Source organism: Equus asinus, chromosome 8, assembly GCF_041296235.1.
Source record: "Equus asinus isolate D_3611 breed Donkey chromosome 8, EquAss-T2T_v2, whole genome shotgun sequence".
NCBI classification, from domain to species: domain Eukaryota; kingdom Metazoa; phylum Chordata; class Mammalia; order Perissodactyla; family Equidae; genus Equus; species Equus asinus.
The window spans coordinates 76,628,642-76,641,063 of record NC_091797.1 but is presented as its reverse complement, the minus strand read 5'-3'; the positions used below and the strand labels follow the sequence as shown (position 1 = coordinate 76,641,063).

At 56.2% G+C, this 12,422-nt stretch overlaps 1 protein-coding gene across 1 annotated transcript in view; it reads left to right on the top strand.

Annotated features, from left to right (window-relative positions):
• SETD1B (SET domain containing 1B, histone lysine methyltransferase) overlaps window positions 1–12,422 on the top strand; it is a 23,547-nt gene extending 11,125 nt beyond the window's left edge. The window contains exons 8-17 of the mRNA XM_044775919.2: window positions 403–664; window positions 744–1,081; window positions 1,169–1,271; window positions 1,821–2,306; window positions 3,597–4,856; window positions 5,752–5,918; window positions 7,685–7,816; window positions 7,895–8,014; window positions 8,092–8,229; window positions 9,798–12,422. Coding sequence (XP_044631854.2) covers window positions 403–664; window positions 744–1,081; window positions 1,169–1,271; window positions 1,821–2,306; window positions 3,597–4,856; window positions 5,752–5,918; window positions 7,685–7,816; window positions 7,895–8,014; window positions 8,092–8,229; window positions 9,798–9,971 — 3,180 coding nt within the window. The 3' untranslated portion in view covers window positions 9,972–12,422. The remainder of the gene's footprint in view (window positions 1–402; window positions 665–743; window positions 1,082–1,168; window positions 1,272–1,820; window positions 2,307–3,596; window positions 4,857–5,751; window positions 5,919–7,684; window positions 7,817–7,894; window positions 8,015–8,091; window positions 8,230–9,797) is intronic.

Below are 12,422 nucleotides of genomic sequence, written 5' to 3'. Positions count from 1 at the left end.
GGGCACCCCTTCTACTCCCAAGGCACTTCTGCCACCCACACCCCCAAAATAGGATAGTGTAATATTATTTTGTGAAACTTGTGTTTCGATGATACGAATGTATCTACAATGTTTCTTCTGGATTCCAATTTCTGAAGGGCCAAAGCCACTGTTCTGATGTAGGTAGCTGTAGTGGCCCACTTTGCAGGTGAGGAAATTGAGGGTCAGTGAGGCAGAGTGGAGTACTGGGGCCATCCACTGGAGTGGTGGGCACAAAGTGTGGCCAGGTACACAGAAAGGAAGTGCCCAGTACCGTGCAACTGTCACTATCAGCAGAAGGCAGGCTGCTCAGGGAGAGCCACCCCACAAGGTCACAGCAGCCCTGTAACCATGGTGACGCTCCCCTCCTCTCTCGCACCCCAGGCCTCACTGACCCCTGTGAAGTCCGGCGAGCACAAGGATGAGGACAGGCCGAAGCCCAAGGACCGCATCGCCTCGTGCCTGCTGGAGTCATGGGGCAAGGGCGAGGGCCTGGGCTACGAGGGCCTGGGCCTGGGCATTGGGCTGCGCGGGGCCATCCGGCTGCCCTCCTTCAAGGTCAAGAGGAAGGAGCCACCAGACACAGCGTCGTCTGGCGACCAGAAGCGGCTGCGGCCCTCCACCTCTGTGGATGAGGAAGATGAAGGTTTGTGTGCCCACCCCTTCCTCCATGTCTTCTCCTTCCATGTTCCTCCTGCCCAGCTCTGACACCCTGCCTCCCACAGAATCCGAGCGTGAGCGGGACCGGGATATGGCAGACGCCCCCTGTGAGCTCGCCAAGCGAGACCCCAAGGGTGTGGGCGTGCGGCGGCGGCCGGCCCGGCCACTGGAGCTGGACAGTGGAGGGGAGGAGGACGAGAAGGAGTCATTGTCAGTGTCCTCTTCTTCATCGGCATCCTCATCCTCGGGATCCTCGACCACCTCACCCTCGTCCTCAGCCTCTGACAAAGAGGAGCGGGAAAGCACCGAGGAGGAAGAGGAGGGGGAGGAGGAGGAGGAGGAGGAGGAGGAAGGCCCCAGGAGCCAGGTCTCCTCCTCCTCGACCTCATCCACATCAGATAAGGTACCATTCAGGCTGAGGAGGCCTGGGGTGCTGGGCCAGGTGAGGGGGCCCAGGCCCTTCACCCAGCCTCCCCATCCCTCCCCCCAGGATGACGACGACGAAGACAGTGATGACCGGGATGAGTCTGAGAATGACGAAGACACAGCCCTGTCAGGGGCGAGTGAGAAGGAAGAAGGGGACTCGGACGGAGGTGAGTGGGGCAGGCTGTGCACCTGGCCCGGCCCAGAGTCCCTCTGCGGAGGGCAGAGTCGGAACAATAGTTAGCAATACATTTGGGGCAAAATTTCTTGCCTTTGAAATGTGAACTCATTAACACACACGTGACATGCTGTATAATTCCTTTTATATGAAATGCCCAGAACAGCTCAATCCATAGAGACAGGAAGCAGATTAGTGGTTGCTTGGGGCAAGGGATGGGGGTAGAGTGGTGATAGCTAAAGGGGATGGGTTTCTTCTTGAACTGATGAAAATATTTTGGAGCTAAATAGAGGTAGTGGTTGTACACATTGTGAGTGTACTAAATACCATTGATTGTTTACTGTAAATGGTCAGTTTAATGTTATGTGGATTTCACCTCAATTTAAAAACATGACGAGTAGTTAGCACACACATGCACACATTCCCCGACTTATCCGAGGGCCATATTCAGCCCAGGTGCCACCAGTTTGAGACCTTTGGTAAAGCATCTGGCTGGGGCACAGCAGATAACGAGAGGGCTCCTGCCTGTGTCCCCACCCAGAGGAGACAGTGAGCATCGCCACCTCTAAGGCTGAAGCTGGGTCCTCCAGCGAGAGCTCCGAGTCCTCTGAGTTCGAATCAAGCTCTGAGTCCTCGTCATCCTCAGAGGATGAAGAAGAGGTGGAAGCAGAGGAAGAGGAGGAAGAGGAGGAGGAGGAGGAGGAAGAGGAGGCAGCTGCAGATGAGAGCATGGCTCCCACTGCACCTGACGAGGACTTTGAGGAGGACGTGGCCATGGGGGCACCCGCCATGGAGTCCTTGGGCACGGAAGAGGAGGTGGACATTGAGGCTGAGGACAAAGCCCCCGAGGAGCAGACCCCCATGCTGGAGGAGCCCTCCTTGCCTGTGGGTGTCGAGGAGCTGGCGAGCTGCAAGGAGCCCCCTGAGGAGCCGCACCTGAACCAGGAGGCGGCCAGGCTGCTGTCTCCAGAGCCCCCTGTTGGAGAGGTGGAGACCCGGCCCCTGCCATCCCCAGGGCCCTCTCCAGGTAACACCTGCAGCCCATGTGAGGGTCGTGGGGAGGGAGGCGGGAATGAGGGCCTCCGTCAGAATGAGCCTAGGCTCCTTTGGGTAAATCACCTAACCTTCCTAAGCTTCAGTTTCCTCATCTGTCAGATGGGGTCAGTGGACAGCACCCCCCTCATGAGGCCGTGAGGGAGGGCAGGGTAAGGTGACACAATGTGCGAGCACTGAACCTGGCCCGTGTTGATGGTGTCCACTGCCGGTACCACTCCTCTCTGCCACTGTTTCCCCACTAGTTCAGTTCTTGGACCATCAGTCCCACGAGATGCTCCCCAAAAGGGGGGTGGGTGTGTGCAGTCGTTTTAGTGATGAGCCCCGGGGGAGCTGGGCCAGGCGAGAGGGGCTGCGGACACTGCACCCTCCACCATCTCAGTGGAGCTGCACAGAGCACCTAAAAGGCTCTGACAGCGCTGGCCAGGAGAACTTCCTGTGGTGATGGAAGCATTCTCTCTCTGCCCTGTCCAACACCATAGCCACTAGACACACTGTGGCTATGAGCACTTGAAATGTGGCAAGTGCTACTGAGGAGCTGAATTAGTAATGCTAGTTAACTTCAACTAATTTAAACTTACATAGCCGCATGTGCTTACTCCATACCTCTAATAAGACCGTCAGGAAAGAAACCTGTTGTATTTTGTTTAATTGCGTCATTTGGCTGCTGAACAACAGGTCTTTGAATATTGTCACAAGTATTTATCACGCCTCTGTCGTGGCCCCAGTTCTCTTGTTCTGGGCACTGACAATTGGGCCAAACAGACAAGTGTCTGCCCTCGGAGAGCTTGCATTCCAGGGGGTAGGGTGACAGGACAGCAGATAGGTTAGAATATGTGTTATAGGACAATGGAGATAAAGGCCAAGAGAAAACCTTAAAGCCTCTGCCAAGTCCTGCAGGAAGGAGACCTGTTGAATTTTATTTGATCACAGACCCCATCTTCTTGGTCTATGGGGCGTTCCCTGTTCACAGGAACTCCCTTCTAAAGACCCAGTGTCAAAAGCTAGCAATCATATCTCCGGCATCTTTGATTTATTCCACCAACATTTACCAAGCACCTACTGTGTGCCTGACACTGGCCTAGGCGCTGTCCTTGAGTGGTTTAGCTAGAGGGGGACAGTCCCCATACTCACAGAACCCCAGGGGACTCAGAGAGCTATGAGTCGGTCGGGTGTCAAGCGCACAGTTGGGCAGCATAAACAGAGCACTGAACAATGTTAGAATCCAGTAATAACGGCCTGGTTTTCGCCCACCTCTATGCAGAGGACAAGCTGGAAGTGGAGCCCGAGCCCCCTGCACTGCTCTCCTTACCCCTGCAGCCACCATTGCCGCCCCCTCGACCACCCCGGCCGCCTAGCCCACCACCGGAGCCCGAGACCCCGGACGCCCCACAGCCCCCTGTCCCTCTGGAACCTCCCCCAGAGGACCAGCCCCCACGTACTCCAGGCCTCTGTGGCAGCCTGGCCAAGTCGCAGAGCACAGAGACGGTGCCGGCCACGCCAAGCGGGGAACCCCCACTGTCAGGGGGTAGCAGCGGCCTGTCACTGAGCTCCCCACAGGTGCCTGGCAGCCCCTTCTCCTACCCAGCCCAGTCCCCCAGCCTGAGCAGCGGGGGCCTCCCAAGGACACCTGGCCGGGACTTCAGCTTCACGCCCACCTTCCCCGAGCCCGGTGGGCCCATTCTCCTGCCCGTCTGCCCACTCCCCGCTGGCCGGCGCGATGAGCGGGCTGGCCCCCTGGCCTCCCCGGTGCTCCTGGAGACCGGCCTGCCGCTGCCTCTGCCCCTGCCCCTGCCCCTGCCCCTGGCATTGCCGGTCCCGGTCCTGCGGGCCCAGACTCGGGCCCCCACCCAGCTGCCACCCTTGCTGCCTGCCCCGCTGGCCCCCTGCCCACCCCCCATCAAGAGGAAGCCGGGCCGGCCCCGGCGATCCCCACCGGCTGTGCTCTCCTTGGATGGGCCCTTGGTCCGGCCACCAGGAGGGGCCGCCCTCGGCAGGGACCTTCTGCTCCTGCCAGGGCAGCCGCAGACCCCTGTCTTCCCTAGCACCCGAGACCCCCGGGCTGTGACCCTGGACTTCCGGAACGCGGGGATCCCGGCCCCCCCACCACCCCTGCCCCCCCAGCCTCCCCCACCCCCACCTCCACCACCTGTTGAGCCCACCAAGCTGCCCTTTAAGGAGCTAGAGAACCAGTGGCCCTCTGAGGCCATCCCTCCGGGTCCCCGTGGGCGCGATGAAGTCACTGAGGAGTTCATGGAACTGGCCAAGATGCGGGGACCCTGGCGCCGGCCGCCTAAGAAGCGCCACGAGGACCTGGTAGGCTCAGCCTCGCCGGAGCTCTCGCCACCACAACCCCTCTTCCGGCCCCGCTCTGAGTTTGAGGAGATGACCATCCTGTATGACATCTGGAACGGTGGCATCGACGAGGAGGACATCCGCTTCCTGTGCGTCACCTACGAGCGGCTGCTGCAGCAGGACAACGGCATGGACTGGCTCAATGACACGCTCTGGGTCTACCATCCCTATATCCTGCCAGGCGGGGCAGGGGTCCACACCTCCTAGGATGCAGGAGCCCTCACCCACCTCTTGGGCCCCATCTCCCACAGTAGCGTGAGTCACTGTCACCTATGGAGCAATGTCTGTGGGCCAGCGCTCTACCAGGCTCCATACAGGATCATCACACGCACTTTACACACACCCTCTATGCCAGGCCCATCTCGCCCCCAGAATTAGCAGGTCTTAGGGCCGAACGTAACAATGTGACTGTACAGCATGTCGGTAGCAGAGGCTGACTGAGGGCTCACACTTCCTGGCCCCCCAGTCGCCTAATTTAATCTTCACAACAGCCCAGTGAGGTAGGGACTAGTATTACTCCCATTTTACATGTAAAGAAACTGAGTCTCAGAGAGGTTAAATGACCTGCCCAAAGTCACACAGCTATGAAATAGCAGAGCTGAGATTTGAACTCAGGCAAAGCTGGCTCCAGGATCTGGGCTCTTAGCCATGATGCTGCCCTGATGGTTATTACCACAAGCCTGTGAGTTTGGAGCTGTCATTATCCCTTTGGTACCAAACTAATTTACTGAGCACCTACTCTGTGTCAGAAACTCTGCTAAGCAGCCTGAGCAGATGTAATCAGAGAGGCATCATTATTACTCCAATTTGCAGATGAGGAAACTGAGGCAAAAAGTGGATAAGAAACACACCCAGGGCCTTGCATCTAGGTGCCCCTGACAGAGTTCTGACCATCAGCAGAGTCGGCCAGTGGGCAGCTGCATGCAGGCGGCGTAGGTGTGGGTGGTGGGGCTTGGCATCCTTACCCTCTGGGAGATTGGTCTGAGGGTGGAGAGGCCAGGACTGGGGGATGGGTCTCCAGAAGGATCTCCCAAATGTCCATGTGGCCCTTGACCCACACCCACCCACCAGCCTCTCTTCAGCTAAGAAAAAGAAACGAGACGATGGCATCCGCGAGCACGTGACCGGCTGCGCCCGCAGCGAGGGTTTCTACACCATCGACAAGAAGGACAAGCTCAGATACCTCAACAGCAGCCGTGCCAGCACCGACGAGCCCCCTGCAGACACCCAGGTACTGCCATCAGGTGCCCAGACCCCGGAGCCTCCCTGGCTGAGCAGTGAGTGGGCGCCTCCTGGGGGGGGTACCAGGCACTGTGAGGGGCTTTGGAGCCAGAGGGGCCGGCACATGGAGGGTGTTACTCACCTGGGTGCTCGGGGTGAGGGTGGGCAGTGGAGAGCCTCCAAAGGGTTTTAATTGAGCATGTGAGCAGGGTTGAGTTGCATCTGCAGAAGGTTCACTCGTTCCTTTTTAAATTCAGCAAATGTCTATTGAGCATCTGCTGTGTTCCCGGCCTGTCCTGGGGCTGCAGCCGCAAACAAGGCAAATCCTTTCTTCATGGAAATTATGTTTTAGTGGGAGACTGGAAATAAGGGAATAGACAAACACAGAATTCAGGTGGAGAGCAAGCTATGGAGAACACAGCAGAGGAGGTTAGGAATTGGTAAGTCAGAAGGGGTCAGAGAAGGGGACGTCTGAGCCAGACTTGAATAAAGTAAAGAAGCAAGCCATGTGGATAACTTGGAGAGACTACGGAGAAGTAGAAAAAGTCTTCAACAAAAAATTAAAACAGGAGGGGGGCTCACTAACTCCAGTAGGTCACACACAGAACAACATGTGCAAAGGCCCTGAGGCAGGGAAGGGCTCAGTGGCGTGAAAAAGCAAAGGCTAGTCACAGCCAGAGAGAGAGAGAGAAGAGGTCCTCAGGGCCCCAGAGGCTGTGGTTTGTATTCTGTGTGTGACGGCAAGCCACAGGAGGGTTTTGAGAGGGGGTGACAGTGATGCGGTTCAGGCTGTGGTTTCCAAAGCTCACATTGGCTGCTGTGTAGACCGTTGACTGCAGGGGTCCAGAGGGAAGGCTCTGACACAGTCGCTACAGTTTCCAGTGCAGGGGTGCAGATAGGTTGGACTTAGGTGGCCATGAGGACAAAAATGGGTGCGTTTGGAAGAATATCAGAAATATTAGAATATTAGGAAGTCTAATGGACAGGACTGGGTTGAATTGGGTACAGGAGACAAGGGAATTGGGGATGCCACTGGGTCTGGCCTTGGCGACTGGGTAGCTGGACCAGTGCTGAGGTGGGAAGGAAGGTGGCACCTTCACTTTGGGACAGCTTGAGTTTTGGGGTTTGGACCATCCAGGCAGTGAGGCCTGGCAGACTGGTAGATCTATGGGTACACTATAGAACTTGGGAGGGGCACTTCCGGGCCAGGGACCTGAATTTAGGCATCATGAGGATAGAAATGTTAATCAAAGGCCACAGCAGGGACAAGCGCACGCAGGGAGAGCATCTGGGGAGGAGGGAAGCGCCAGGCGTTCATGGCTGGGGCAGAGGGCGATGGAGCCCGAGAGAGGGAAGAGATGCTCCATGTCCAGGAAGGAGCCGTGATTTTGAATGTCCGGCGAAGTCAGAGAGGGTCAAGGTAGACAGACACCACCATCTTCTGTCCAAGAAGCAGAGATGCTTCCAAATCTTCCAGCTGAGATGGGGAAAGACGGCAAGAGTGTGAAGGGAAAGCTGTGTTGTCTTCAAGACTGGAGGGACCTGAGCACGTTCAGATTCTGATGGGAAGGACCAAGCTAGAGGAGAAGTGACAGTTAGGGACAAGAGAGGCACAGATCCGGCCAGAGCAAGAAAGCTGGGAAGTTAGGGCGACAGAGACCCAGAGTTAGGTTGGGGGCGCCAAGGATGTGATGGGGACATGGGTACTGTAGTGAGTGGACCAGCTCCCGCGGGCAGCGCCCCCTTCCTCTGATGTGTCACCGCCATCCTCGGCAGGGCATGAGCATCCCGGCGCAGCCTCACGCCTCCACTCGGGCGGGCTCAGAGCGGCGTTCGGAGCAGCGCCGCCTGTTGTCCTCCTTCACTGGCAGCTGTGACAGTGACCTGCTCAAGTTCAACCAGCTCAAGGTGAGGCCAGGCCCCACCCGGGGTGGCAGCGGGACCTGAGATCAGGGCTCTCACCCCTCATCTCCTTCTCTCCCCCAGTTCCGCAAGAAGAAGCTCAAATTCTGCAAGAGCCACATTCACGACTGGGGCCTGTTTGCCATGGAGCCCATCGCAGCTGATGAGATGGTCATCGAGTATGTGGGCCAGAACATCCGCCAGGTAGGTGCTGTGTGGCAGGACGGGCATCAGGGCAGGGACGGGTGGCCCGGCCCAGACTGAGGGCTTTTCCTGGCCAGGTGATCGCCGACATGCGGGAGAAACGTTATGAGGATGAGGGCATTGGTAGCAGCTACATGTTCCGGGTGGACCACGACACCATCATTGACGCCACCAAGTGCGGCAACTTCGCGCGCTTCATTAACCACAGCTGCAACGTGAGTGACCGGCAAGGGGCGGCCACTGCCCCTGCCATTGTGCCAGGAGGACCTAGGAGCTCCTGGCACAGGAACCAGTGTGGCCTCCTTCCTAAGCTCAGGGTCGACCGAGGGTGGTAGGGAGTGAGGGTGGGTTGTGAGGCTTTGTACAAGGAGCCCTTCTCTGAGCTTCAGTTTTCTCATCTGTAAAATGGGCATCATGAGATTCAAGGTGCTCAGAAGTGGTCTGTTCAGTTGACGGTTACAGAGTTCCTTCTCTGCGCTGGGCTTTTCTATGCCCCAGTTGTTTGGGCTCAGCCCTCAGAGAGCTTACGTCCTAGGGCAGTGCTGTCCAGTAGAACTTTCTGCTGGCAATGCTCTGTGTCTGTACGGTCCACTATGTAGTACTAGTCACATGTGGGGCTGAGCCCCTGCAATGTGGCCAGCGCACCTAAGGAACTGAGTTTTTAATTTCAGTTAACTTAAATAGTCACATGTGGCTAGTGGTGACTGTGGTGGACAGGGCAGGGTTGCAGGGGGTGGTGGGCATTGATGACAAGGTGGTTCTCACGCTGAAGACAGACACAAGGATCTCCAAACAGGAGGCAGGCTAGTTCCAGGACGAGTACCCCCAACCCTGGGTTCGAGTCTTGGATTGCTACTTACTGAGCAACCGTAGGCTTGTACTTCATGTCTCAGTGCCCCAGTTTCCTAGTCTGTAAAACAGGGATGACAACAGTCCTCCTTGTAGATTGTTGGGAGGACCAGGTGGGTCACTGCCTATGGGCCCTTTGAGTGTATTGACAGCAGGTGCTTAGTACGCGCCAGCTTGCATAATTGTGACTTGATCATCCCCGGGGCCCGTAGGGGCTATGCTATGAGATCTGAGGGATAAGGGGAATCACCCAGGCGAAGCAGTGAGTGGGGCAAGCGTTCTGTTCAAAGGCCCTGGGGCAGGGAGCGAGAACACCTGTTTGAGGGACAGCAAGGGGGGCAGTGGGGATGGAGTAGCGGGTAACAGGGCACAGTGAGAGGATGGGGTGGCCAGGTCACTCAGCCCTGTAGGTAGAGCAGAGAAGTTTCTCTAAAAGCCAAGGCAGGCCACTGGAAGGTTTCGAGCCAAGGGCATACAGGATCTGCTGTCCCTTTGGGAAGATTCCCCTGGCTGCTGGGTCAGGCATAGATTGTTTCAGAGGACAGAGAGGCAGTGGGAGCTGCTGTAGTCCAGGAGAGCAATGAGGGGGTGCCTGACCGTCTCCAGAGCTCAGAAGTGGGGCCTGGGCTAGAAATATAAACTTGGGAGTCACTGGCAGGATGAATGGAAATCGAAGCCTAGGAAGTAATTAGTGATTAGGACCATCATCATCATCCTTATTTAATATCAGGCAAGAGGTCCTTGCACCCAGAGGGGAACCGAGGCCTCAAGCAGGTGGCCAGTGGGCAAGGGGGTCATGCAGCAAGTAAGTCAGGCCTTGAGCTTGGGGCTCAGTTGAGTTTTGGGGGACACGGTGTGGGAGGGCCTGGGTGGGGTCCCAGGTGGGGTCCCAGGTGGGTCGTGTGCTCACCCTCCCCTCCCGCCTCGCCCACAGCCCAACTGCTACGCCAAGGTGATCACAGTGGAGTCACAGAAGAAGATCGTTATCTACTCGAAGCAGCACATCAACGTCAATGAGGAGATCACCTACGACTACAAGTTCCCCATCGAGGACGTCAAGATCCCCTGCCTGTGTGGCTCTGAGAACTGCCGGGGGACCCTCAACTAGGCCCGGTGCCCAGCAGAAGGATGTCAGCTGCCACCCCGGGGCTCCCGAGCGTGGACCCCACGGCCCCGGGGCCTGGCCCCACCTCCCACCCCCATTTCAGGTGCTGTCCTCTACCCAGTGGCCATGTCAGGGCCTGGCGCCCCCAACACTACCCCCAGGACCCCCGCAGCTCCAGCCCCTCGAGGGGAAAGGGCTCCTCTGTCTCTCTCGTTTTTGAAAAAAGCTCCTTTCAGGATTTTTCTTTAGTTCCAACATAAACGTCTCTCTGCCTCTGTGTCTCTCTCCCTGGCTCTCCCCCTTTCTCCACCTCTGTCCGTCTGTCTGTCTGTCTCTTCTCTAGCCTTTTCATCAGCCTCTTCCCATGAATGCTGCTACGTTGTTTTGTCTCCTCTTTAGTTTCTTCCTTGTCATAAGAAAAGACATTTTAACCGTTGAAATGTGAAGGCAGAATCAGAGAGCGGGGACCCCCAGCGGGGGCTGCAGAGGCCTCGGGTCAATGGCGAGTGGGCCCACGTGCCGGAACCCCAGCCAGGGCGCTGGGCCTGGTGCTGCAGCGAGGAGCGGGGCCTGGCCGGGCGGCTTTGACCTCAGAACACTACGCAAAGCCCCCCTCTCTGCTGGCAGCCTCAGCGAGGAGAGGACCCCCCCTTGCCTGACCCCTACCTGTTCCTTCCCCAGCAGCCTTGGGGGCACCATTTCCCGGAGCAGACCCTGGTAGAGCCAAGCTGGTCCCAGGCAGGAATGTTCCCTCCGGGCTCTCCCTGCCACCCCACACCCCGCCAGCCCCCAAATCTTGGGTTCAATGTTTACTTTCTCATTCGAATGCCAGCAACGAGGGAGCCTCCTGGAGGCCCCAGTGCAGGTGAAGGGCGCTGGGAAGGGTTGTCTACTCTCTCCTGCCCTCACCTTCACCGGGCGGAGGACGGCCTCCCAGGGCCGGCGGGGCCCCCAGTCCCGCCACTACGGGTGTCTGACCTGATGCATGTGGCATTTTTTGTTTATAAGCTTCACCCACCCGCTCGCCCCCAGCCCACACCCCAGCTCACCCTGCCAGCAGCCTCCTCACCCCAAGAAGTCAAGAGCATATTTATTTTCAGAATGAGATTATTTCTCCCAGAGAAAGGAAAATCTTGGAAAAGTTTTCTAAGTTTCACAGGTTTTTTTTTTTTCAGTCCTTTTTACCCCCCTCCCATCATGCTCTTCAGGGTGTATCTCCATGAATTTTTTTTCTTGTGCGTGTATAAAATCAAAACGAAGGGAAAAAATAGGTTTTTGAAGTTCAGAACCAACTTCTGTATATAGGCTGCCATAACGGACTTTTTCTCGGGAACATTGTTTCTTGTAGAAACATGTGGGAAGACTTTTTTGCTCATTTCTTTGTACTTCCAGAACACCTACAAACACACACACACACACACACACACACACACACACACACACACACACACACACACACACACACATAGGCAAGTCCCCTGCACCCCAGAAAGCAGAGCAGGCATGTAAATAATTTATGGAAAGTGACTGTTGTGACCAGGAGTCATCCTCACCAAGACGGGAGAGCTCCCGGTGGGGCCGCCCCACCCTGCGGACGCAGGCCCGGAGCCTCTGGTATCTCAGCTTGTGTCAAGCTTGTTATCATGTAAATTCTGTACAAAGAATTGTTATTTTTCTCTTTTTTTGTCGTTGGTGGTTTTGTTGTGTTTTTTTTTCCTCCACCCCATGCCCTCTCTGTTTGAGACTGTGCCCACCGATTTCAAGGTGGACGAAATCGGTGGCATTAAGACGCAGAGTGGGGACCTGGGCACAGCGGCGACCTTCTCTTCCGTTTGCGGTTTTCTGCCTAATTGTGCAACTGAGGAAATATTTATTTTTCACATGAGGAAATGCGTAGTGTGTAGAGACGGCTGATTAAGTTACTCGAGCATCCCCCAAGGGGCTGTCTGCATTCTCTCCCCTCCCACCAAGAAAGAAGTGGAGGGGGGATGGGAGGACACCAGGGGCCAGGGGCCAGCCTCATGCCTCACCCTGGCCTCACCTTGCCCAATGGGCGAGGGGCTGGGCCCTCCCCATCCCCAGGAAACCCCGCCCCACCCTTGAAATGGTTTGCCATATCCAGAAATGTGTTGACTCATTTTTCTTTCAATGCCTTCATTTTCACTGAACAAATCTTTGCTTTTGAAGAGTTGGGGGTTTCTGCTTTTCTTTTCCTTGTCCTTCCCTCCCTCCCTCTCTCCTCCGCAAAGAAAAGAACCCATAAGTTTTAGGGATGTTTGTGCGTATAGACTCTGTCATCCGTATGTAACTTGTTTTGAAGAGAAGTGTTTCCGTTGTGGGTGTGTCTTGCTGTAAATATTTGTTCATATTTTTGTGAATTCAATACTATGTACCATTGTATTATAGTAACTTTTATAAAGCAAACCATAAATATACTGACTTTTCTTACAGATA